Source organism: Poecilia formosa, unplaced genomic scaffold (assembly GCF_000485575.1).
Source record: "Poecilia formosa unplaced genomic scaffold, Poecilia_formosa-5.1.2 Scaffold29, whole genome shotgun sequence".
In the NCBI taxonomy this organism is placed as follows: Eukaryota; Metazoa; Chordata; class Actinopteri; order Cyprinodontiformes; family Poeciliidae; genus Poecilia; species Poecilia formosa.
In genome coordinates, this window is record NW_006799968.1 from 2605817 (window position 1) to 2633644 (window position 27828).

The following is a 27828-nucleotide window of genomic DNA, read 5'->3' on the forward strand; positions in this document are numbered from 1 at the left end:
CCAAGATGGCCACCCTAAGTCTCGTCAGCGACAATAGGCGAGAGCGGTCCATGTGGCGTCTATCCTTATATTATGTGTATGGTTATGGTTGTAGAATCTAAGCCAGTGGTTTCAAACTGCAGACCTCGAGTCCCACAACCTTTAGATTGTCTCTTGTCCTACACACTTGAACTAAATAGCTAAACTGTCTCACTAGCATGCAGCCACGCTCTTCGGAGCTCTGCTAATAAGCTAATATTGGAGCCAGGTGTGCTAACCAGAGAGACACTGTCCCGTGAGGACTGGAGTTTGACACCACTAATGTAAAGGGACAAACAATGGTGAGTGTAAAAGAAACAAACCAAGTAATGTACTAGAAATTCACCTTTTAACAGAGAAACATTCAAAGTTATCTAATAGTTCAGTAGAGTTGGCTTTAAAAAAAGCATGTAAACTGCTAAATAATGCTACAACAAACACACCCGGGATAGTAAGTGAAGCAAAGTTACAACCTCAATGTTTAAGATAACTATAGAAATATGAAATAAATTAGAAGTATGTTTAAGGAACAAGTGGTGAAGAAATACAATCTTAGCCACTTTGTCACATACGATTACCAAAATGTGAAAGAAGTAGCTGTACTATTTCACTTTTTGTATGTGTGTTTTTTTTAGTAACGCCAAGGGGAGGGGGGGGAGCTTTAAGGGACATTTTAAACAAAAATACATCAGATATTAATGTAGAAAAGGTGCTGTAAACAAGATGGAATATGGATAATTATGAATAAAGTAAATTACATTTATCGCTCCCTTTTGCTTTTCATTTTCCCCACAGAAACCTGTCGAAGAATCCGCTAACCACCCTGTCATGGCAGCTCTTCCAGCACCTCCAACTCTCCGAGCTGTAAGTCTCCTCTCGTCTGTCTTACTGGCTTTTGTTTGAATTTTATTACAGCACTTTATCATTGTCCTCAGTGCACTATCAGCCTCAATACAAATTGTCTTGGCTGCATACCATTATAATTCCTGCCTTTGTTGTACAAAACCTCCAATTTGTCTGAGCACTTGCAAAAGACCAAACCTTATAGGCATTGTTGTGATGCTGTGATCCTATAAGTCATTAGTGGGTGTAATAAATGTGCTTAAAAGAAAAACGATAGATGAAAAGGAGGAGGGCGTCTGACCCCATTTTCTTGTTTGTTATGAATATTTTAGGGATCATTGTGTTTATGAAATGAGTTTGCTCCGACAGCCCCGAGGGAGAAAACATTGCGATAGTGACCCGTTTGTAATTTAAACATCATTACTCCTGCCGGGGCTGTCCATCATTTGAACCTCATCTGGGCTCCAAACGCTGGTGCTGCATGTATGGGCCCTGCGGTACGTGGAAGTGAGGTACCAGGATGTGATATGAGACTATTTCAAGAAGACCTCCTTATAGTGCTATTTTCAGAGGTAGAAGCAGGGCAGATCCACTGAGAGCATTGGCACAATGCTTATCTCGAGTACTCCTGTAGCTACAAGCAGCGGAAGAGTTAAGGAGCCCCGCTCACATGAATGCCATGGTTACACATTTTGTCATTAAGCTTTTAACTTATCTCTGGGTTCTCAACCCATATTGAAGAATCTTCTTATTCATTCCGGGTACAAAGGAGCTTACACCAAACCCCACACCAGAGCGGCACAAGTGTTGCCTCTCTACAGGCTGTGATCAGAGGCAGATGGGCCGCTGTCTTCCTCTCAGAGCCTGTTAGTGGGCTGTAAATTTATTTTTTTTTCTCTTTCCCTCTCTGGAACAGAGAAAATTCTGCTTTTATGTTTTCTTCCCAGCCAATTAGCTCCACCTTAGCTGTTGTTTTGCCATTTGACTTCCCTCTTTAGGCTTGTGGTGTTTGCTGAACCATGAGTCCATCTTTTAAATCATGCATGCTTTAAGTGGAAGAATCATTCAGAGCATGTTGCTTTCTAATCTTCACTCAAAGGTCAGGTATTCAGGGGGTTTGAATTCTTTATTTTTCATGTATTTTTATTCCCTTTGTCAAAAACGACGTCAAAAAATAATTTTACTTCCATTACAACATATGCCTTTTGTTTCAGTAGTTTTGGGAGGAAGTGATTTCATGGTTTGCAGATGACATTGTGGTGAGCATAATTTAACCATTAAACACAACTGCAACACATTTCTAGGACATGTATAACATGCTTGCATGCCTCTACTGCAAAGTTGATTAAACTACTGTTGCAACATAGGCGGAATATTAATGAGTCTGTCCTATGCTCACCTCAGTATGCTGTATGCTTGAAACTGACTTACTTTCTTGTTAATTCAGCTATTATCTGACCACTTGGATGCAGTCATAGAACATTGAAATGTAAGTTGAACCTTTAATATGAAAATCATTCACTTTTAAACCAAATACCTGCCAAATTTAGCCTAGACGTACGTGAACCCCTTGGACATTTTTTAAGGGGAAGTTTGTATTTATTTATTTCAAGCAGGTTTTATAGAACAATAGAACAAGCAATCAGTAGAAAAGAGAACATGTGCAGACATAACCAAGGACAAAATAATTTTTTTACTGCTACTTTTCTGTTTGAAAAGGAGTAGGAAGAGGTGAACACTTATTTAATCCTGCCTCTTATCTGGATTTAATGAAATATATTTACTTACTGAACTGATAAAGAAACAATCACTGGGTAAACTGTTAAAATCATTATCTGGTAATGGCTTGCTGTATTGACATTGTCATGTTTCAAGTTCAATCGCGTTGTTTTGCTATGCCTTAATGTTGCCATTATTTAATACACATGCAGACAAGTGAAATGGAGTAGATGATTGAATTTGCAAGGATCTGGCGATCTAGAACGATCACCGAATGCAATAAGTGGCAACGTTATGAACTGGACAGCCTGGCAGTCCGTCTGAATTGTGAGCAAAGGTCACCAGACACAGACACTGCATCATAGACACATTAGCTTTTCTCTGCGCAACCGCCAACCTGTGTGGCATAAATTTCGCCATCTGTACATGCCTCTCTGGGTTGTTAAGACCTTCTGCAGTCGTTCACTTGCGCATACTTGATTTCTTCCTTTCAAAGGTTCATATCAAACAGAGAATTTAAAGCAAACCACGAGTCAGATGTTAAAGAGAAAAAACACTGGACGTTTTTAGATGTAAGGAAATCTGTAAAGAGAAGAATATATATAAATTATTTTCTTGTAGGAAATTCAGTTTATTCCTTCCTTTTCAGTTTTGTATTTTTCTACTTTTCTACACAAACAGATCACAAATCTGCAACCCCCCAAACTGTGGTTTTCACATAAGTGAAAACCATGTGCTTCTGATTTGTCAATGAGACTCACCTCTGAGCAAAGGACTGAACGGTGCCTGTTGAAAGACTGCAAGAGGCTTGTTATGACTGACGGATTATTCAGAGACATCCAGAAATCATAACTGACATTTAACACCAGCACTTGACCAAAAGACCTCAAACAAAATAACAAACCCACAATGTGACCTCGATCCAAATATGTCAAGTGCTAGTAGTGCTCTCTAATATCTGATGCTTCCCCTGAGTCCCGTGACCTTCACTTCCTGTTTTGACTGATTATTGAACACTTTTTAGATTTCAGATCCCTCCACTCTTGATACTCACCAACTATGTCCAGTGATGCTCATTTTAAACCAGATAGTTTCTTAATATGTGTGTGCATGCACACACATCCTGATCTAGTTGTGTATGAAATTAAATACAAAGTAGGTTATATGGAGGTATTGAGCTGTGAAACAATCACACATAAATTCAAATAAAGTGATTAAAAACACTAGCATGTAATTACTTTATTCATACTGTTATAGTAACTAAAACTACTATGCAAGTTTCTTTAAAGACTCTAGATGGCAATGGGAGCGTTTTTGTATGAAAGTCATTCAAGGAAGATGCTCAGGGTTGCATATTAATTTCTAAAGACTCTACATTCACAGACCCAACTTTCCTCAAATGCTTGTTCAGCATTTTAAGTCACTGACTTTGATACTATTCCCCTTCACATGATGGCAGATTAAATTTCACTCAACATACTCAACATCTTGCTGCAAAACCTAAAGGACCTAAGCTTCCCTGACAAGTACAGTTTGTAGTCGACTTCACTGCTGTGTTCCCCTCCTAGACTGTTGTCTAGGTGTATGTTAGGGTATCTATGCTCCTTTGTCGCCTTCGTGTCCCACCTATTCCTGTTTCTCTTGAGATCAACAATCCTTCTTTGCTTTTTTCCACATTAAAGATGACATTTCCCCCCCACACTATTCCACAAAGTGGTCTGCCAGTTCTCTTTACTCAGCTACTTGCCAATCTCTGATACAACAAACAAATGTAGAGCCATCCAAATATTTCTGTGGATGAAAGGCCTCTGGCTTGTACTGAAAGTCTGAGGAATACAGAGTAAAAAGAAATGGCGAGAGTACAGTCCAGCTGGTCAGACACTCAATGATCAAGTCTCACAAACTGTGGTTTGTTTGTTAGCTAGGCATCGATCCAGGTGATGCTTTAGGCCTTCGCTTGTCTTCTGGACCTTCCAATGTGGTAAATTTGGCTGAATTGTGTTAAATTCACTTGGGAAATTATATAACTAGTGAGTTTGAGTTGTATGATGGTCCCATGTGCATCAACAAGAGTCTCCAGAACCTTATTTGTGGGATGTTGGCGCAACAGTTCGATTGTTAGCGACAGGCGGGCGAACTTTCTTAGTGAAACAAGACAGTATTGTCTTCCATAGCACACAAACCTTCTCCTTGTTCAGGCTGGAGTTAAAAATGTGCAGCAGAATCCCATGTTGTTAAAAGGACTCTGAAGCTGACACAGTGTGGACCTGCAGTGCTGTTCTTGTCCAGCCTCTCCAGCTGCCTCTTCTGATGCCCTGCGTCAAACAGGCTGGAGGGGCAGATGATGGCAGCACAAGTGTCTCCTGATTTGGCTGAGGACAACAATGAGGAAGCAACATGATCTATGACTGAGGCAAAAGATGAACCATGAGGTGTGACAAGAAGCTGTGTGTCGACTAGGCCTGTCATAATAAATCAATTAAACGGATGATAAATTAAAACAAGTTCAATCATTTTCATTTGCATGATTTTCTCTTTCTAACAAAAACTGGATGATAAAAGTTTTCAGTCTGGTGTTTTGGACTTAGCTGTCAATTTTGTTTACAAAGACTTCATAATTTGATTTGTTTTTTTCTCGTTTGTTTGGATATTTAAAGTTCCAGTTTTAAAATATTCACTAAAAATTAATATTTGAGAACATGTTCGTGCATCATTATTCCTTTACCATTATATTTCTTGAAAATGGTCTCAAAGCAACAATATTATTGGTTATCGCGATAACTTCTGCGACAATTTATTGTCCAGTAAAATTTGTTATTGTGACAGGCCATGTGTTGACTGGATGGGACGTCTGTTAGCTGAAAGCAAGAGAGGAGGATGCAGAGCTGATTCCTGAAATGAACCCGTTAAACGTTTTCTGGGTCTGTTCAGACTTCCATATGCCTGATTTTTATTCTGCTTATTTTTCGTCCCTGAACACACATCTTGTATATTCCAACTTACATTGCAGCTTCTTCTTGTACATCCCCTTTGTGTCTCTAATCTTGATGTTGAGTTTATGTTGTCACACTGGTGAGATCAAAAGAGCTGCGTGAGGCCTTTGTAAAGAAGACTAGAGCAGCTTATGAATTAAAACAAGTCTTGCGCAAATAAATTGAACTCAGAAATTGTCTACAAATGGAGGACAGTCAAAACAACCAAGATGTCCAAGTGTGGCTATCTAAGTAAGCTTACCCTGAAAGCAAACAAGATGGTAAAAGAAGAAGTCTCCACAAACCCTAAAATGTCATCTCAGAACCCCCAGAGGGAGCTCTTTGTACTGATGACACAAAGTGAATGCCTCTATAATTTCAAAGGAAATGTACAAATTTAACTTTCATGGGGGGTCTACAAGTGGGAAACCTTTTGTTTGCTGAGAAAAAAATAATTTCAGAGTAACATTTTGCAGAGATAACATGGACAAAGAGCTGGACTTCTGAAGTAATTGTCTTTGGACAGATAAAATTGAAACGTTTGGACATGATCCAAAATGTACCAGGAAATTTAGCTGGAAAACGCATGTCCATTTAGATCTTCTAATGAGATTAGAACTCATTCTGTGAACATTTCTTGCAAAAGAAACTCAATATTTAATGGGGAATTCCTAAATTTTTCAATATGACTGTGGTAAGGCACTCTTTCACTTGTATGTGTGGGGGAAAGAAGATCAGGACATTCTGGCCTTATTTAAAACTTTTCAGAGCTCTCTATAACCCAGCAGAAATGAGCTGAAATTACTGTCTTCGTTATGTGGAGCTAACTGAAATGGCTGACATCCCTCCATTTTTTATAGTTTTTCTCCCCCCCCTTCTTCGACTCTGTCCTGTTTCTTGAAGCGACGTTTCAGATGTGCACAAATGGTGCCTTTGTTGTCCTACATGAAAAGCAGGGCGAGGGCGATTCCTCCTGAATGCCGATGAGCAGCGAGGCTTCGTGTCTATTCCATTTCGTGTGTTTGGTTAAGAGGTGTCAGTCGGAGCGGCGTGGCGGCACAGACGGTCGTCGGGGCATTATGCAAGAAGGAAACCATGTGGAATCAGGCCCCGCTAATGGGAAATGAGTCACTCCATCACGGGCAGAGTGTGCGGTGCCGCCCCGACATCATTATCCTCCTCGCCATGTATGTGTGTTCGCTCGGTGCCGTATTAGCACGGTAATGTCAATCGCTCAATCAGGCCAAATAAAGCACACACAGAAGGGAAGCTATTGCCTTTAATTATTAGAATAACTCAAAATATAGTATCAGGTGATGAGTATCCACCCATGCTGCTCAGCCACACAGACATTATGCAAATTCAGGGAGATCAAACCCGCTGAAATAATTTCCATATTATGTGACAAAAAGAGTGCATAGCCCTTCGCCATCACAGTGACTCTTACTCATGTTATCTCAGTCACTCTTGGCAGTGCGACTATAATTGCATTGCTTTATGTAATTTTTTTTTGTGAGTCTGCAAATAAAAAGAGCCAATTTAAAAGCGGCAATGCGTCGGTGACGGTTACCTGTGATGAGTGTGAAGCGATTTGTACACCCGGAATTAGACCGCGGCTCCTTTTCTGAGCTTTAAACGACAATCTCTTCACTCATGAATTCATTGTGCTTCATTCCAGTTAATTCAAGGTTCTTTATAATTACTCCCACTATTTTTTTTTAAATTGTTTTGTATTAAAAGGATTGAATAAAATAATGGCAGAAAGTTGTGTGCGCATTGTGGCACATACCAATTATAGTTGAAAAACCTCTAACTAATACATTTCAAACATGGAGACCAAAAAGAGAGTGAGCAGAGGGGGGAAAAAGGCATTTCGTCTCAACTGAAATCACCGCTATCAAACAATTGGCTATTTTATCAAAGAGGCGCTGATTGTTCTTGTTAGGAGTTGTAAGAAGCCTTTTCTGCTTTAAACTTCTACTTTACACATAATTAACTTGCTGTAAAACACGTTTCATTCAATCAAAACTGGTGTGTAGCAATTAATGAAGTGGAGTTAGATTTTTTTTAACTGCCTCTAATAGTATAATAGTGCATTGCACTATGTGCTTTTGCATGATTTTGATTCACAAGCTAAAACACTGAGCACTCAGGCTGTAATGAGGTCTAGTGGCACAAGCTGAAGTTTTCTCTCAGCACATAATTTTGTATGCTGAGATGAGAGTAAGCCATTATGAATGCTGAATATGAAGGCATATACTTTAACCTTGATACCCTCTTGTTTATATGCTTGTAGCTGACAACTCTAGAGTTACAAAATAGCTAAAGATGCCAACTGATTGGATTTCAAGGGGGATATTTTGGGTTATTGCTAGAGGTAGAACAATACACCAGCTAACGAGAGCAAAAGAAGATTTTAGCTATTTCTGTGGGAAACTAACAAATTTCTTTTTTTTTAAATACATAAACAAAACATGTTACAAAGAATCAGCAGTCAGTGTAAACTCAATCCAGAATTGAGCACTTGGTGTAATTTGATGTACTTCTAATAATAAAAAAAAAACAACAGTTAAAAAATTATATTTTTAGCAATAAGAATAAAAGCTTTATTTGACTCAAACTGTGAATTTCTAGTTTTCTGCTAAGAATAGAATTATTCAATTCATGTATGACCTGTATTAGTATTTTACATTTCCTGTGATTAGATGGGAATAAACACATTACGAATAGTCAAGAAAACAAAAAAGGGTTGCCTCTTTCAAGTAGCAGCTAACAGCCAGTCACAGTATTCTCACAGAGCTTACAAATCATTTATATCTTTTCTGCCACCCTGTCATGTTTCTTTTCTCCAAGCCTCCAAAATGACACCAGTTGAATAATTTAAAAATGGCTGAGGCTTCTTCAGTGTTTATGTAACTGTGGATTGTTGGCGAACAGATAAGCAGTCTGTCAACTGCACCAAACGGCAGGACAATTCAGGATCTTCCTTTTTCTACTTAAATATAGAAGTCTTAAAAACTGATCTGATTCACCCTCCCATGCAGTTTCATTGGCTGATTTAGCAAGTAAATAGAATTTCATACAATAGACTTTGATTTCATAAGAACTACGCCAGTATTTAAGTGTAAAATAATAAGATCTTCTTACCCTCTCCTCATTTAATTGGAGACACAGTGAGAAGAATATTTTAAAAAGACTTTTTAAAAAGACTAGTCATTGTTAACAGTGTTAGCCAGAAGCAATTAAGTTACATGTGTTTTGTGCTGGCTCTAAATAAAACGTTTTCACACTTTTATTTAAAGAATGTAGTGTGCAGCTGAGTAGCTGGAGTTCACATTTTAAACACTTGAACTGACTGAACCAAAACTTTGCAATTTACATGGAGAATAAATTACTAAAAGCACAGTTGGAGAACTACAAAAACACTGGACCAGTTTTAATGTGCATTGATTATGATCTTTTTAAACACCATTGAAGATTTGTGAAAACCAAAAAGTGTCTTTGTTTGGACAAATACAACCGGCTCATTACAACCTGAGCACGTGTGACAGCAGCTGAAAGTCAAAAGGAGTTGGTTTACATGACTCTGTGTAAGTCACTGCTTCAAGTTTATCAGGTTGTATTTGCCGAGCGCTCGCGGAGTGCAACAGCACAACAGTTGCTTTGTTTTGCAGGTTCGCTGCACAGATATTTCACACTCGCTGCAATATATTAATATCGCTAACAATGGCAAAGCTATCAGGGGAATCTCAATAATCTCAAGTCTTTTGTGGCTCCTGTGAAAGGCTCCAACATCACATAGAGGCTCCATAATAGATGACTGCTGTGTGCTGCCTCTGGATGAGACACAGATAATCGCCTCTGCCTCTTTGTCTGTTTGCCCTTTAGCTGAGCAACTGCAGGTACTGCAGAGTGCTGCACAGCTCTGCCAAGGGGAAGCCAGAGCACGTTGGCAGGGGGTAAAAACGGAGGGGGCGGGGAGGGGGATAAATGCTAAATGTGAAATGTGCCACTGCAGCTTCCAGGGTGATATTATTGGAGATTACTTGTAGCAGAGTTAGCAGCATTCAGCCAAAGTGTCAGTTTTCGAGGAAGCTTATTCTGGTCTTGAGAAAGAAATGGGAAGAAAAAAAAAATTGTCTCCTTCTTTAGCAACTGGCACAATCCACCCGAGGCGATGTGCATAGCGAATCTCTTCATTCTGTTGGTGTCTCTTTTATCCACAATGCAGCAGCCAACGCACAGTCAAACATTTATGTCCCCTGCCGCAAGATGGATTTTTTTTCTGAAGGCGTCTGACACATGAACCGATCAAACCAGTAATCTGCACTTAATGGAGGAATGATCTGCCGAACTTGATAGGGGCAATGTGACAGGTAAATTACTAAAGTTTATTTCTTAAGAAGCAGTCCAACGCTAATTTAAGAAGTTAAAATTAGCCACACATTAGCTTTATAAAGATTAAAACTACTTTAAAGAAGATACAGAAACTACACATGAAATAATTAGACGTCACTACTTTCCAACTAAAAAAAGACCATTTGTATATGTGCACATAAACAAATTAACAGATGGGTGGATGCCAATGGCAAAAATGTTTTTTTCCTTTCCCATTTAAAATCTATTACTCAATAAGCTTGCCTCAAATCTGCTGAAAAAAATTAGTCTGCTTTTATGTCGCTTTAGATAGAAAGCTCCTCTCAATTACTCATTGTGCCCATTACAACAGAGGTGGCGTTAACTGAATATTTTCTATTTTTGGCTAGTTTTTCAAAACGGTGACAGCAAAATCTGAAGACCATGTGTCATTTTGAGAGATTACAATTCACACACCCGACCACATAGTGCAGATGCACAGACATTTTTAACTTTACACCCAGATTACATTGTTGATGTAATTAAATCAATCAGTCAAGGAAAAAAATTCCAAACAGAGCATCATTTGTGACCCGGGAGCTGACAGGAAGTTAGAGTTATGGCTCACAGACCGGTGCAGAAGGAGTGCATGCTTTGAGATTTCCTACCACTGAAACAAGTTCTTGCGGGATCAGGAAACCCCTTGTTCAGAGAGTTTTGCTGACTTCTAGAGAAATGTTACCCGATTTCAAAACTTAGGCTAAAGTGGTACTTTTTAATTCTAGTCTTCAGGGTGGCAGCAAAGCGCTTGGTTAGCTTCCAGAACTTAAAGGTATATATAGAGCCAGCTTTTCTGTATGGTGTCCCTGAAATGTCAAGTACAGTTTCCAGTAGTAATCATCATGCTTTTTTGAACATATTCGAAGTGACATGAAGACCACAACTGAAAAATAATAATAATAAAAAACCACAGGCCTAGTGTTATCAAGGCCTGGATATTTAACCTTAATTTTGGACAATGGTAAAAGTAACCTGAAGACATTTTCCATTTTAATTTATCACAAGAAAATCAACAGATGTTGCCACATTGACCTGTGACACCTGGTCAGTTTATGTTGTCTAAACTGCACTACCCATAAATAGTCCATTCATAATGTTATTTTACCTTCTGTGATGCTATGCAGATGCTCTGTCTGTGCTGATGAAGATTCAATTCAAGTCTATATTTAGAAATCTTGGAGCTGTCAGAAGCCCACACTATTATCTGAAAAATTAAGATAATAGTCAATGATTTGACCACAGGGGCACTTAGAGCGATAAACCTTGTTTAAGCTTTAAATATAAAAAGCATAACTTAAAAAAATAACATGACATAGCAAAAGGAACATATTGTTATCATGGAGTCAATCAGTGTGAATCCCACACCCTTCATCCATGTATGCACACCCGGTACGAAACAGGCAGCAACAAACCTTCTTCCAAAAGGGAACAGGCTTGTAATTTGAACTTCCATTTATCTACAACATCTTTACTGAGATGCTAACATACATGGCGAGATAAGTAACAGTGACAGCAGAGCATTTGCTGAAATATTTAAAAATAGAAAGCTAAAATCCTTGCCTCCTGTTCTTTGTTTACCCCTACCCACTGTCATCTCTGAACCAACACAATCTTCCTCTGCTCCTATGAATGCAGTGCAGGTGTTTCCTGTGGATAAGCATAAAAAAAAAAAAAAATCAGGCAAAGAAATCAGACATGGATGGATCCAGCAAAGTATGATTTCTTCATTATTTTGCAGCATGAAAACAATTGCACCTTGAAACAACTGATTGTGTGCTCAATCAATTACAATTTAAAAAAAAAAAGGAATTGGAAAAAAGCAACATTTTGTGAATTTGACTGCTTGACTTGATCACGTGATGCATATCTGTCGTCGACTGAGCTTACTTTCTTTATTCTTACTGAATTTGCCCCAGATTGATTAAAAGCCATTCTTTGTCCAAATTCTGATGTGTCAGCCTCCTGCTGCTCAGTGAAAAGTGAACATAATTTGGTGGTGCTGGTGGAAGGAAAGCAACAGTGCAGCAGATGTGTGCCAGCTCCTGGCAGCATCTGTTTATTAAACCCATTACTTTTGAATAAATCTGTGTCTGTTTGTCTCTCCACTGCTCAAAGACGCTGTGATACAATCGAATGGTGTGGCGTCTCGGCCGTATCTTTTTCTAAGCTACAACAATAACAATAAAAATATCAATGGACCGGCTGCACAGTGGCGCAGTTGGTAGAGCTGTTGCCGTGCAGCAAGAAGGTTCTGGGTTCGATTCCCGGCCCCGGTCTTTCTGCATGGAGTTTGCATGTTCTCCCTGTGCATGTGTGGGTTTTCTCCGGGTACTCCGGTTTCCTCCCACAGTCCAAAAAACATGACTGTTAGGTTAATTGGTCTGTCTAAATTGCCCCTAGGTGTGTGTGTGTGTGCGCATGGTTGTGTGTCTGTGTTGCCCTGCGACAGACTGGCGACCTGTCCAGGATGTACCCCGCCTCTCGCCCGGAACGTTAGCTGGAGATAGGCACCAGCACCCCTCCCGACCCCACTGAGGGACAAGGGTGTTCAGAAAATGGATGGATGGATATCAATGGACCAGCAGAATCACAGTTTTATTGATGTGTGTTAATACAGCAGCTGCAGTGCAGGAAAAATAAGCTAATAGAAACAGACCCTTATACTTGCATATCTATTTTTTCTCATTGAATACTAACTTGGCTTTCAGTTGTACTGCAATAGGTAGACTACATTTAAAATTAGATGTTTAGATAAAATGTAAATGTGCTTTTATTGCATAAAACTCCTTATTTTAGCTGAAATTTCATTACCCAGGATTGGCTAACAGCGTTTGCTACTGCTTACCAACAATTTCCAGGATTCAAATTATATCACAACCCCCTATCCCCCAGGATGTATATGCTGATCTTTACTATACAGGCATATACATATAATTTTACAATTTATTTTTTTGTATTAACTTAATACAAGGATGACATCTCAAGTTTGAAACTCTGACTCAAATTGGAATGAAGTTGCAAAAGTAAAAGACGACGTACTTGGACTAGAGTTGAACCACGGCTTGGGACTCCTGGTCTGACACTCTTAGCAGTTTTTAATCTCATGTGATGAAGAATGAAAGAACACAGATCTGTAAGCTGTAGACTGTAGCTGCTGTGAATAAGCTATTGGGCATTGGCAAGAAGAATATGGCCATTTTTTTTTTCATAGGTGGGACTGATGAAAAATCCTACAAATGCATTTTCCTAACAAAACCAGCATCGTTAAGAGGGGAAATAAACAGGCTTTCCAAAAAATACAATTTTTGTTTTTACCAAGAAGCATTGTTACAACAAAGGTATAATTAACATTTTGTTCTTTTTGTGAAATGATGGTGAAATCTAAGGTGTATTGGTTTTGTAGCTAAGGGTTAAATCCTTAAACACTTTGCCAAGTTTTTTTTTTTTTACTTGCCAATGTTTCAGTCATCTATTTGGTAAAACCCAATTAACTGACGGCGTGCTTCTGTTTTACCATCACTTTGTGTGTAATAAGTATTTTCTGTGTGAAAGCGTCACTTCTATTTTTGCTCCGGTGCCACTAAACAACTCTGGTAGAGCGTGGCAAATTATTCAAAAAAACAGCATGGCATACTGTAGTTTAGCACTCAAATGGAGAAACTGTTTAGATAAATTAAAAATTATATTGTGTCATTATAATAGTTGGTTAATCAAAACTTTTCCAAAACAGCAAAACGCACAACTGCAAAAGAAAATCTGCAAAGATGAGAGATTGAGCTTTTGATGTTGTTTTATTGTTGCTAAGGAAAATGTGGCTTTACCATCTTAAGTTTACCACACAACTGTGTACCTTTGTGAAGGGATTGAAGAAAAACTGTTGCCATGCAATGAGACTTTGTTCATTAGAGCTGCATATGCAATTAATCATAACAGCTTTTACATTTTAAAAATACTTGCAGTTATAAGAACAGAAGACAGATGGACATATGTCATTCTAAAACTTATTTGTACATGAAGTAGATATTACTACTCGATTTGTTTGCCATTTTAAAATATAAATGGAATGTATTTATAAACAAACCCAATGAAGTATTCATTAAATAAATGTACATGTGTATCACTGATAAGTTAGAGTATGGAGAATTTAAAGGCAAGTCAAAACCAGTAACGTATAGTTCTTTAATGGGCAAATAGCATCAACACATGGTGATGTATAAATGTAGCACAGTGCTGAGTGGAACCCAGCTACTTTGGCACTGTTGTATCTCTGGAGCCAGGCGATAAATGAATGCACCAATTGGTTATTCACAGTGGTCGGTGCTCACTGTCCTTTTCAGTTCTCTAGAAACTTCAGTCGGTTCTTCCTTCCTTGCTGTCTGTGCTGTGTCAGCCTCCTTCTTTTGAGCCACAGTGTCATCAATTATGAATTTGTTTCCCTCCCCTGCATGATAAGACGGTGCAAGAAAGTGAGAAAAGTGTGAACTACAGAAGGCTTGTAGCATGATACCCCTATAGGAAGGTGCCAGAAAACCTCCAGATGTCTTGTTTTAAAAACCTTTAACAGCAACAGTGAAAACCTCTCGGGGAGCTAAATGTGCCTTTAACTTTAAATCAGTGCTAAAAGGCTAAAGCTCAGAGACTTGATCTACTTATAGTTTGGAAGCAGCAGTCTCGCTTACGTCAATGTTGCTGACACAGCTAGAGATGCCCCAATCGATCAGCCTTGAATCTGAATCAGCCGTTCTCTAGGCACAAGCAAACCGTGGAACTGAAGTCAGTATTATCATTGCAGATTCCTTCTAGTCAGGCACAGAACTGTAGGAAAATCACAACTTACCCAGTTTCCACTCCATTCATCTCCTTAGGTTGTTAGGACAACAAGACATTATCTTTAAAACTAGACATTCACTCAGAAATGTAAACTATTGAAAGACTGTGACCAGAAAATGCTTTTTTTGTAAATGCTATCAACTCCATAAATCCCCTCGTGCCCCCCAAAAAACATAAATATGAACAGTATGAAGAATATTGTGCAGCAAGACATTTTAATGTCTGATTACCACAGTGTGAATTAAGACAACTAAGTTGCTGTTTTTCCTTTCAGTGATACTTGGCATCTGATTTGCAGTTTTGTTTTTCAGTAGCTGGGTAGAGCCGTGTCATGTACTGAACTGTTAAGTTAGAAATGAGGAATCAGATGCTGTCTTATGTTTTTTAACTGAAAAGAGTCATGAACTGATTTTTCAACAGCATTTTGGAGTTGACTTGGTTAATGGTTGCTTTACAAAGTATCAATACATTTCTCGTTACTCTGGATCCAAACCTTAACTAATTGCCTTTTTTTGGACTTAAGAATCTTAAAAAACTATTATGAAAATATTATGATTGTACCTATCAAGTATTTTAAGAGTTGCTATGTATAAACATAATATGAATCAGCATAACCATATTCTTGGATCAATTTATTGCTATTGCAATTTGTAGCAATTTATATATCTTGCTAGTGACATTTTTTATCCTCCTCCTTGTACTGTTTTGTGCCAGTGTTTCATTTCAATAGCGTCAGGGTAGATGATACCACAGGAAAGCAATTCTCCTACACCACATTTCTACAAATTTAAGATTATATCCTACACAATTTGATCTCCACAGTAAACCCATCTACTGCAGATTTATTGTGAAAGTTAAAACATTACAGCAGGAGTAAACTGCACTTGGGCACTGCTTCACAGATGCCCACAATACTCACTGACTCAATAACATTGCTTCATCTCATTAGGCACTATGCAGAGAGTTCATTTGACTTGTGAGGGTGGATGCCTGAAACTGGAGGTTCCCACTGCCTTTTAAGATTCATCCCCAGATGTTTGGCTGAATTCTTTAATTCAGCCAAAAACATTAAAATGATTTGACAACGTCTCAAAAAAGTAAAGTACCTGGTCATGAGCAGAATACTGTGAATTCCACACCATTATACTCGGTATACAAATCAGAATGAGAGTTTATTGAAAGTGCCACATATACATTAAATATAAGGCAAGACTTTATATTTCATGTCACACTTCCCTTATTTCATCATTTTTAGACCAAAGTATCTTTCAAAATGCCATATTTGTAAGATTGCAAACATTGTTTAGTAGAATAAGCTGTTAATCTATTAATGCTGGACCTCTAGGTGTTTAAAGGATTGCTATATGCTTTTTTAAATATTCTCTGGAAAACTGCTGACCTGTTAAGTACTGAATCACACTGTGGTGCTGCAAATGCTGTGTTGCAGTATCATTCACTGTTTTTATTTTTTTGTATACATGGTGGTGTTTGGATTGGTGTGTGGTGTAGATCTTCTCTTACTGTACAAGAAGCATCTATTTTTCCAGAATATTTTGCAGATCATTGTCAACACATGAAAATGTGTGCTTTATGTAAAGCAAAACCTTCTGTGCTGGATGTGATTCATTTGACGGTAAATATCTTAATTAATTATTTCCAGCCAAGTATCTTCCTATCAAAGCATGACAACATCCAAAAGATTACAAGACATCACTTGCGCCTCCCGTCACGATGATCAAACTCTCAAATTTTGGAAATGTGTTAACATTTATATCAAAAGTTCCATTAAACACCCAGGATTTTAGATAATTCCTGATAATAGCGCCGAGAAAGTAAGCGGCGCGTTCAAGCTGAGATCAAAGCTCACGAACACCACTGCAGTTCTTTGTGATGCACGGTTGCTAAGCTGGAGCACCTGTGTGTACACATCCCAGAAATAGCCTCTGGTGGTGAGCGCTGCCTCCCCTCTGTAGTAGCAGGGTGGATTGTTAGCTAGCGTTCGGGGAACACCATGGAGCCCGCTCTTTGTGTTGGCCATACTCCTATTTGTGTTTGTGCCTTATAAATCCAAAAATATTCTCCTTCAGACATGCATCAACTTCCAGCTGCTGGTCAGAAATCTTGCTTTCTTTTTTTTCGGTCTCATTCCTGTAACACCAAAGCCTCACAAATGTCTTGCTGCACCTCACCAGCTGGCTGCAGGGCCACAAGGTTTTCTTATTTAACCAAAGTATTTGTCCCAGTACAGGTGCCAATCAGCTCAGCCTAGAGGCAACATGGCTAATGTGTGAAGGTGGCGGCTATTATTAATAATCACCATAATTACAGCAGAACAGGGAAAGCCTGAGCCTTGCTGCTCCATTGAGTTTCATTCCCTCGTGGTTTGCACGCTCAGCGTTAACTGAAAACCTTTAACCTTGAAATGTTCTTCTGCTTGTCATAAAGGGAGGTACTTGTCTTCCCCAAACCTTCCAGGAAAAGAAAAGAAAGACCTCTACAGTAATGTGGGAAAAAAAAAAATTAGGACACCATGTTAAGTATGGCAAAGTGTGCCATTGTTTCCAGCTCCGTTTACTTTGATACCCCTTCAGATTAAATCGAGTACAACTGACTGCCTTAAAAACTCACCCAATTAGTAAACAGTCCTCCTGAATAATTTAACCCCTGTTTTGTTGGATCCAATCCAACAAATAACAGGGGAAATAATTGAAAAACACCCAGATAAAAAATCAGCTGGAGTTTTATGAAAGAGCCTGCTATACAGAATAAAACTGACCTGGATAGAAAAACCTTCAATGTGGTGTAGAGACTGTAACTTACACAATGTGTTGCTGTTAATACATGCAACCAATCACATTTTCCTGTACACATTGCAATACAATAATATTTTCTGACCCCAGAGAGAGATGGTTCATTTATAGACATGTAATAGAATTAAATGTTCTCTTCAGCTCACATTAAAGTGACTTCATTTCTGATGATCCAAACAGTTGTGACCCATTTCATGCTATGCTACATAAGTGCTCTACTTACTATTGCAAATATTTTAATCACTGCATATGCCCCCTGTGGGGCGACAGTCACTTAGAATGCTGGGATACAGAATAAATGATCAGGAACAAACGATATGATCAATCAATGAATTTAAGGAAAATTATAAATATGGCCATATATGGGTAGAATAACTATCACTATGTTATTGGTGTTCAGAATACCTTGATGCACTAGGAACCTAACTATAAATGCAACTTGTCCAAAATTGTTTGGAAAGCAACTAAATTGGCCATTATTTCAGGCACTGAGACCATTAATTAGTTTCCTGTGGAAGTACATAACGGACCGATCTGGCAAGTGCAGAGAGTTTTGAGACAAAGTTGTCATATAGTGACAGACACTCTGCTCTTCTAAATAATCAGCTCTACAGAAAAGCTGGTAATAAGTGCGAACCACCTGTGGGACTCCATTCCCATGACTTCATAAAGCACACTGGATGCTGCTCATGCATTATTCAGGCTTTCTGCAATATCTTATTGACCTCTCTCAAGGAGATTTGGACTGGCGTTCATTTTGACAAAATTCGCCAATCAGAACCTCCAAATGGAGCGCATGCGAAATGCAAAGGTGGTGTGCCAAGTTGAAAAATGCGGGTGTCTGCTGTACGTTGGACTGAAAATTAAATCTTTGAATAAGGGAAACTAGTGATACTTGTCTGGTGCTAAAGCAGCCTGACCTTGATGGCCTGTGCTGATTGTGACTGATAGAGTAGATCCAGTTATTAGAAACTATGAGAAAACCTAAATCTGTGAAGCCAGTTTAGAGTATTTACTGTAGTTTAGTTTTCAGACTCTTTGACATTTCCATTAATTGTGGTACAGTCTTGACATTATTCAACATGATTGTTGCTGACCCTTGACCTACCATTCTTTACAGGATTGGATTGTTTTTTGAGAAACATTTAATCTGAGTCAGCACTAGTTCTGGACTTTGACTGAGAATCTTGAATTTTTGTTGTTATAGATTTGATTCTATTTTGAGTACTATGTTGCTACTGATAATGCAAAGACTCCTGGATACTCTAGTTGGGCGCTTGGTTGGCTCATTGACTGCAAGAGGTTCAACTCCTGTGGCTTCAAAACAAACCCAAGTCACCATTCCTTCTCTTCCATGTTTTACTCCAAGCATCTTACTGTGCATTATGGTATAACATCTACTCTTTGGTCACAAAAGTGTCCTGATGCCAACAAAAAAAAAAGCTAATTTAAAAATGTATACAATATTCTGTAGAGATTAAATGCAACCGTTTCTTATAATTCATACGTTTTCTTTACCATCTAGCTGAATCCTGTAGAGTCTGACATGAAGATTTTGACTTGGCAGTGTCTTGTAACATTGCAATATCTGGGTTTCCAGTTTATCTTTGGGGAAAACTTTCTTGTAATTGGCTACAACTTTCTACTGTTGCATTCTCACTGTAGAACGGTGGACTCCTGGAATGATATGAGGAACTGTTGCTACTTTATGGTCATTGCTGGTGTTTTCTTTCTTCTTGGTCATGTGTTCACACACACTTGTATGTCCTTTTCCCATGACTGCATCCATAACTGCACAGTCAACTTATTTTGATTTTATTCCCTTGAAACAGTAACACTTGTTAGAATCGAGGCATTTCATTGCTGTGAAGAGTCATACAAGAAACAGAACTTATGTAACTGCAAGAGTAGCTAACTTTACCTTAAGACCTTGAGAAATTATTATTTGCAAATAATGTTTTTAATTGCCGAGGCAAACATCAGGTTACCTGAAGAAAACTAATTAAGAAAAGGCTTATGAAAATCAGCTAATTTAATTGTAGTGCCACAATAGTAACTTTTTTTCTGCTGATGCAAACTGTGTGTTGTGCATGTGTGTTTCAGTAACTAAACTCCAGGTGACCGCTGGTTCTTTTAACCTGATAGGAAACGTATTTGCCTTGCTTACATGACAATGTAAGTAAAGACAGTTATTAAAACATGAAGCACAGTTAGCTTACTATCAGGAGTTGAAAATAACAAATCTGTTTGTGAACAACCCCAATGTGCTGAATGAGATGAGTATAAAACAAATCACACTTCCAAAATTCCCTCTGAAATCTGTGGCTTCGTCTACTGAGATATCTATCTGAACTGACTTGACCCTCTGCGGAGTGAAGGATAGTGGGGACAACCACACACCCAGACGCGCCTCCAGCAAGTATTGTTAGCTTTCCAAGGTGAAAGCTAACAACACAGAGTTCAGAAGTGGCTACATGATGCTTACAAGCAGGTCAAATACAGACTGGTTAAAGTTTTCAAAGTTATGCCCAGATGGGGCCTAATAACAGTCTTGGTGTGGCAGGCCTAATATTATAATAGGTGGAGTGAATATCACTGATCCTCTTGATAATGACATCTCTTAGTATGTGGGATATAGGAGAACACAAGTGAACATTTCTGTAGTCCAACTTGTTGCATTAGAAGCACAAAAAAGTGCAACCAGGAGGATTTAAGTGTGACCAAACTGTAATAACAAAATGAAATGGACTGGGCATGTCCATAACTGCAGTCCTTCTGGGGTGTTCAAACATCAGCAGTGGTCATGTGCTGGCAAGACTCAATGATGTACACAAGGAGTGAAGACGTGGTGTGGTCTCATTCAACTGACATGCTGGACATGCTGGTGTTAATAGAAATGTGTGAAAATATCTGCAACCGCACGTTGCAGATACGTGTGTTGGAACCAATCAGGATCCCTTTGTTTACCTTGTATGTTCCTTGAAAGTGCTAAATATAGAACTGTTGGCATCAGAACTGAACCACAAAGCAATGCAAGACGTTGGCGTGGATTTATTGATACACATTTTGTTCTACATCATGTTGACTTAAGTTTTTATTACACCACCAGGAACATCTGTACCCTAAACATAAAGGAACCTGAGAGACTAAAGGATGGTTTGGGTTATGCTCGGTGGGAAACTGTGGATCCTGCCATCCATGTTTACCTAAACGTGACTGCATGGTGTACCTCGACACTTGTGGTGTCTTTCAGCACAATAACACACTCTGCCAAACAAGTCTGATCCGTGGAGAGCCCACGTCGCAGTTTGCAAGACTTAAAGGATCTTCTGCTACCATTTTGATTGCGGATACAACAGCACACCTTTAGGGATCCAGTGGAGTTCATGTACCGGTGGATCTAGGATTCTTTGGCAACAAAAGTGCTCCTAACACACGGTCAGGCAGGTGGTTGTTGTGATATGCCTGATTGTAGTGCAGCACTAATGAAAGGACACAAATGTTTCCAATCCCTGAGCCCTGCTCAAGGATGGATGCCTCAGGCAGCACAAGCTGCTACTAAGTTCTCTTAAAATCCCAGCCAAACTACTTTCATTTGCATTCTGGGAAATGTATGCAACACAATTTGTTGTCCGTATCCTTAACATATTTGAGTTTTGCTCATTGGTAGTGCTGTGTACATCTATCCTGTTGTCATTCATTGGAATTGCCACAAACAGCGCTGTCCTCTGCCTGCGCTTCTAGACGTCTGGACGGCGTGGTGTTCGACTGCGGCTGCAGCATCCGCTGGATCCAGCTGTGGCAGGAGAAGGGAGAGGCGGGGCTTCACACGCAGCAGCTGTACTGCATGAACGGAGCCTCCAAGATTCGGCTGAACAACATGCACATCAACAGCTGTGGTAAGAAAACCAGGGGCTTACGAGGGCGGAGGTGGGCTATGGGAAGGAAAACAGCAGGGGTGGAAGGGAAACGGGAACTAAACGGAAAGTGAAGGAGAGGGTCAAAGGGCACGGTGAGGGTGACGTGTGAAAGAGGAGGAGGTGTGACAGAGATCACAGGGTGAATCTGATGTGTCGAGCTGCATGTTGAACCTGACAGAGGCTGTAGACTTTATCTTCCTGTGGTGACTCATCTCTGAAGGGCCTCATACAGTGTGAGTGAGAATCCATCTCCGTTTGAAGTATCTTAGTTATTATATTTATTAAATGAGGTTAATTGATCTGATCGGGAAAATATGCAGACTTAAAGCTCATCCTTGGTAACCTGATCACATACTGTTGTGTTTGTGTGCCTTGCACCTGGGTACTTGCAGACTTACCGGAGATCAGCGTGAGCCACAGCAGCGTGTTGGTGACGGAGGGTGAAAACGTGACGGTGAGCTGCAACGGATCCAGACTGCCACTGCCTGAAGTGGACTGGACCGTCGGTGACCTGCATTCCATCAACACACACCTGGTCAGAAACACACAGATTTAATCGGCTTATTATTGGACTCAAAAATTTTAATTTCCTCTCAAACAAAACAAGAATGCCCAAGTTGGAGATTGCAGAGAAATGCAATCTTAGAGTAAAAGTTGCAGGTATAAACTTTGTTAGCACTTTTGATGGATTGTGTCTGAATCAGTAACACAAAATATCTGTTTGAGAACATTTTTTTTTTCGGTTATTGACTCGTATGGCCAACAGTGGTTGCCATGAAAATATAAGGAAACTCTGTGGTTCAGGACCAGAGGATGTTTTTCTTGGTTGTGACATCATTTCTGGAGCCAAGTTTATGCTCAGATTAGCAGCATACAGCATAAAATAAACTTAAAACCAAACAAAATATATGCTCAGACTACTATTAACGCTATCAGGTGCTGACATAACATTCATCAAATCCAGTTTGGGGTTTGATTAAAACGGCAAAACAGTTTTTTAATTCAGTTATAATTTTTGCAAACAAATAAACGTCCCACTGTATTTTCAGGATTGAGATATAATTTACTCATTTTCTCAGGGATTTCTTACAATCCTTATTCTACTCTTGACCAGTAACCTTTTTAAGAACTGAAAGCAACTTATAGGGTGTTGAATACAATCTCTAGAAAACTCCACTTCATTCCCAATGTATAACCTTGAATATGATTTTAAAGACCGTCTTTAAGTTGTGTTTTTGAAACAACCAACTTAATGGAATTTCTTCATCAATAGTTTATATCAATAAGCGTTATGGAACTCACTTTGCTCAAAAATCTACCCTATAAAACGTGTGTATTTTGAAGAGTAACTTTATCTTGAAAGCCTTAATTGCAAATCTTGTTGATTGCTCTGTGAGGCCCGCAAGAGGCTTAAAACCGGTTTTAGAAATAATCCAACATATGAAAGAAGGCCCAGAACTGTATATTTTTTCCAGCATATGTTAGTTTTATTGTGAATGTCAAGTGCTTTTTGTTGCAGACTTGCCCTGCGGGTAGCTCATGTGCTCCCTCAGGGTGACCTGATGCTTGCGGGCACAGTGCTAGCTACCTCTGGACCAGACAGACAGACAGTCAGTGAGAGTTTGAACTGTTTGTAATGTTTGATTAGAGATGAACTGTTGGTCATTATCTCTTGACTGAGGCTGGGAGCCACCAGATGGACAACGCTGACCTGAAACGGCTTGATCACATGACAAGCGTTTGTCAGCAAACGCTGACAAATGGCAGTACCGTGTGTGAGCGCTAAGCACAGGTTCAGTCTTTATCCATCAAAGCAGGGACATCACTGCGATAAACAAAGATGAGAATTTGTCCCATTTTTTTAATAGGTAACTAATTTAATCTCCTGAGTTTGTGGCCGTAGGTCTTCAGAAGAAATGATCTTGTATATATTTAGTGCAAACTGCTTTGTAAGTCCATTGCATAAAAAAAACAAATAGGAGGAGATTTACAAAAATGGACAGAAGCATTTGAAATGCCTTTGTGAAACAGACAGACGTACAATGTTGGATTGCACACAATTTGTGTGATCTAAACACGTGCAGCTCTATACTAAATGAATCTACTGCTGCAAATCCTAAACTATTCCCTATCCCGCCCTGCAAAAAAAGCAAAAAAAAAAACCAACAAAAAAAGGCTCACTTCAGACTTATAAAAGCCCAACGATCACAGCCAGTTCCCCAACCGACCGCTCCGAGGCTGCTGGGTGACATCCTATTGGCCACGCCACTTCTTTTTATAGCCTGGTTACTATATTGATGTACACTCGATATCAACAAGCCCGTTCCTTGTAAGAGAGCTGCTCTGCGTGGAGAATATTACAGCTGACCCATTATTCTGGCTCTCTGACACAGGCCCCAAGGACATTGCTGTTATGAAAACTGCAGCTAAGCAAGCAGGAAGAGACAGCGGTCTGCTGAAATTACACAGCAGCTTTTATCCATGACTTTAATGTTTTTAGTGACTTTGCAGATAAAAATTGCCTCCCTGCCGCAGGGCTTTGCGTTTAAGCAAAGCTAGATAATGGATAAGGGTGAATAAGTGAAAACAGGCATGCTATAATTATTGTATTTTTTATTCCATAAGTTGTGACTCCATCTCAAAATACACAGTGGTTATATGAAGACGAAACAGACGTGAAAACGTTCCATGTTGTTGCTCTGAACATTGTAAAAATGTTGCACGATGTTAAACTGATATTAGCAATGTTAGGGTTAATCCAGTCCACACCTCTTGACTGCATTCTGTTTCTTTCAACCGGATTTTAGCTAATTAATAATTAACCTTTGTTTTAATTAAGTAATTAAAATTTTAAAGCCCAGCAGTATAATGGTATATGCGGTGCAGTATTTCATTCGGAGACCTAACCGTATCTCTTCCCTCTATCTGCTTCCACAGTCGAACGTTTACTGGCCGGACATCCACTCCATCAACCTGACGCTGTTCAACATCAGCCGAGACGATAACAATTTCCAGCTGACCTGCATCGCCGAGAACTTGGTGGGGATGACCAACTCGTCGATCCAGCTGAATGTCCAGTGTGAGTCGAAGGTTTCCTGTGACTCATTTGACCAAATATGGCTGGTAAACGTAAACATCAAGAATCTTAGTTTTGTTTTTAGGGTTAAAGCGATAGCTGTGGCCTGTTTGCAAATATTCTAGAGAAATATTAGCAGCTGGCAAGATAAAAAGGAAGTTAATTTGATTGTAGGAAGAGTTGCACTCTAACACCGACATTTTATTATCAACTGTTGGCTTTTCACAACTATTAGGAAGATGATTATTTCATATAAGGACATCCTGGGGCACTCGGTGTGATTTGGTAGGAAATGTTGACAAATTTTACTTCTTAATCTGGTTTGGTTCATTTTCACAATAATGCTGCTCAATATATCCTTCCCACGTATGGTATAAAGCAATCCGTTGTGGTTGTGATGGGGACTGTAATTGAATATGTGATGCAATGTTTTGCTAATTTTCATAAAGGGTGATTTAAACTGGGCAAAACCTCCCGAATAACTTCCTACAGTTTCAACAGCTGCCTATATGGGGCGCTATAGCAAGAACCTGTCGAGTATGAGCAGCAGACTACGCGGCGCTATCGAGCATGTTGTCCCATATACATGAAACCTTTGTAGCAGCGCAAAATGAAATGCAGTGAGTGAGAAAATGAAGAATTCAGCTGTGATTACACAAATGAAAAGCGTGGTATTGCAAATCAATACCACACTTTTATTATGGTATTTTGATTTCGATGATCTGTACGAAATCGTACCAATCATCCAGGCCAACGTCCTAATGAAATGATGGACTCGCACTCCATCATTCTCACACTCATCTACTTACTGATTTTTCTGTGAAACATAACTCAAATTCTCCCAAATTATTGGCGATATCTAAAATATCGTAACGACAATACAGGTAGGGAAGCTGAAGTACTTGGCCACAACACCTACTTGATGTGCTATTGTGTGGCATTTGCAAGTAGCCAATCCAGGAGTGCCATTTATTTTCCTTGGCACTAATTGGCTGTACCTCCCAGAGACAAGATAAAGAAGACTGTAGATGTTTAACTTCTGCAGTAGAGCTGAAACACATTCCACTGTGTTTAATACATATTTGGTGTTTGAAACTTTCAGCAGTTCTAAGCGCTTTAGAGAGGCGTCTAATGTATTAGCAAAGTTTAGCTGATCATCTGACAGTTGTTTCGGATACCAGGTGTCCATGATTTAATTTGCTCCGTTTCCTTTCATACCTCATTTGCTTTCTGTTAGCAAAATATGTCAGAGTTTGCTAGCAAGTGAATTATGACCAGCATTTTCAGGTGAATCTGAGTTTGTTTGAGTTTGGATGAAATTTCACCTCTGCCCAAATGAAGAAGACAGACTAAGGTAGCAACCTCTTATGAATCAAACAATGTGGGTGTAAAACTGCACTTGCATACCATATTCTTTGGTGATTCAGTGTTAGTATTGGGCTCTATAAGCCCCTATGTTAGACATTTGTTTGGGAGTAAGTAAGCCTGTCGTGATGAACAATCAAGTAATCGCACGATAAATTAAACCTGTCGACCTCATTTTAATTATTGGCTTTATCGTCTCTTCCTGTGTTTTTTTTTTTTCTTTCTCTTGACAATGAATGAAAAAAGGCTCAACTCCGGTGCTCTCCACTGACCCTCCCTTCCTCATTTCCTTAGTGTAATGTCCAGCTCACACTACACCAGTTGTCGGCTGACTGTCGGCCCATTTTCAAAACCTGAGAAACACATTAGCCGACAGAAATCCTAGGTATAACTGTTCGATCGTGCTGTGTGGTGTCCAGCACGACCTGTACTGGACGGGTAAAAGTCCAGTTAACTTTTAATATCAGGCATTAATCAATGTTTTATCAGAATCTACCTGTGATGCATGTGGATAGAGTCAGCGTAAAGTCCTGACTGAGTGAAAATCATTGTAACCTATTTATGTCACGTTAACGAAGAACAGCTGAAAACTGCGGTAGCAATTTGGCTCCAACTCCTCCCCTTGTCATTTCCATGTTCTTTCTGGAAATGTTAAATACATATTAATGTTGTTTCCACATATCATCTGAATTTTGGGTTGCTCTGTGACAGCTGTTTGGGATTCCCCTCCGTAATTTCCCCTCAGAAAGCACGGAGGGGAATCCGCGCTTTCTGATTGGCTACCTGTCACATTCAGCATTAAGCTCCCAGTCGGGGAAAACCCCTGATTTAGATCGGAGTGGCCACGATGATCTACATCACACTACAGGATGATTGGTTACGAAATGGTACCGATCCTCCAGGCCAACGTCCTAAGATTGTCGTAAGGGAAAAATAGTGTAAAAAAAATGGTGTAGTGTGAACTACTGCATTAGGTAGTCGGATGTGCCCATCTTCTCTATTTAAATCTAGTGATTACTGAAGGGCACATACAGTATACAGTCTTCATAATCTGCACTCTTTTGGTTGAATGTAGTATTTATTTTCACTTTGGCTTTATGTTGTTTAGTTTTTATTCAAGTACGTTTTTTGTTAATGGAGACTGAGAATCCATTTTATTTTTGTTTTTGGTTGTTTTGTTTATTTAGTTTATCAGTTCCAGTGTTATGTGTTCTTTTGAAAATAAAGTGTATCTACCTATGGCAGGAAATAGCATGCATTATTACGTCATTTCCATTAAATCAGTGTCAAACGGTCTTGAAACAATATTATCGTTTATCGCAATAATTTTTTAGACAATTAATCGCTCAGCAAAATTTGTTATCGGGACAGGCCTAGGAGTAAGTAAGAAACAGTCGATGTTGGCTACCTGATTAAACTTGCATCAAGCTTTTGTATAAACCACATACCTTTCATCAGTTAACACACTCAAGGTACACCCAAACACCATCCCTTTTCTTCCATCACTGGAAGAAAAAACCCCTTTGTTTCCAAGCTGCTGGAACCAGTAGACCTTGCAGAAAGCACAACGTGTTCCTGAGGCTTGATGAGAGAAAATGAGCTGTTAGCTGAGTTTGGGCGAGACTATTGAGGGCTCCATATGTACAATAATAAATAATTTGTAAAGTCTAATAAATTTTAAATATGCTGAATATCACCCCACACCAACTCTAATGTAGGCCCAGCTACAGATGGAACATCTCTCATAGTCTCTACCTCAAAGCACGCGATGCCTTCAGCCTGAGGGTTCGACTGGGCTTGAGGTCAGGCTGCACATGGAGGGAGGTTTGTTGCATGATGACATGCACCGCTGACTCACT

At 39.3% G+C, this 27828-nt stretch overlaps 1 protein-coding gene and 1 long non-coding RNA gene across 6 annotated transcripts in view; one reads left to right on the forward strand and one right to left on the reverse strand.

Moving 5' to 3' along the window:
• The window catches only part of ntrk3b (neurotrophic tyrosine kinase, receptor, type 3b), a 327306-nt gene that overhangs the window by 117479 nt on the left and 181999 nt on the right, over window positions 1-27828 (forward strand). For all 5 annotated transcript variants that reach the window (XM_016669998.1, XM_016669995.1, XM_016669996.1 and 2 more), the window contains exons 4-7: window positions 814-882; window positions 21353-21507; window positions 21921-22063; window positions 24466-24607. In XM_016669998.1, the coding sequence (XP_016525484.1) occupies window positions 814-882; window positions 21353-21507; window positions 21921-22063; window positions 24466-24607 (509 nt within the window). The remainder of the gene's footprint in view (window positions 1-813; window positions 883-21352; window positions 21508-21920; window positions 22064-24465; window positions 24608-27828) is intronic.
• Window positions 14406-14781, reverse strand: LOC107835891 (uncharacterized). The gene is made up of 2 exons (XR_001661731.1): window positions 14546-14781; window positions 14406-14499 (listed from the first exon to the last, which is right to left on the reverse strand). It is a non-coding gene; the product is annotated as an uncharacterized LOC107835891 (long non-coding RNA).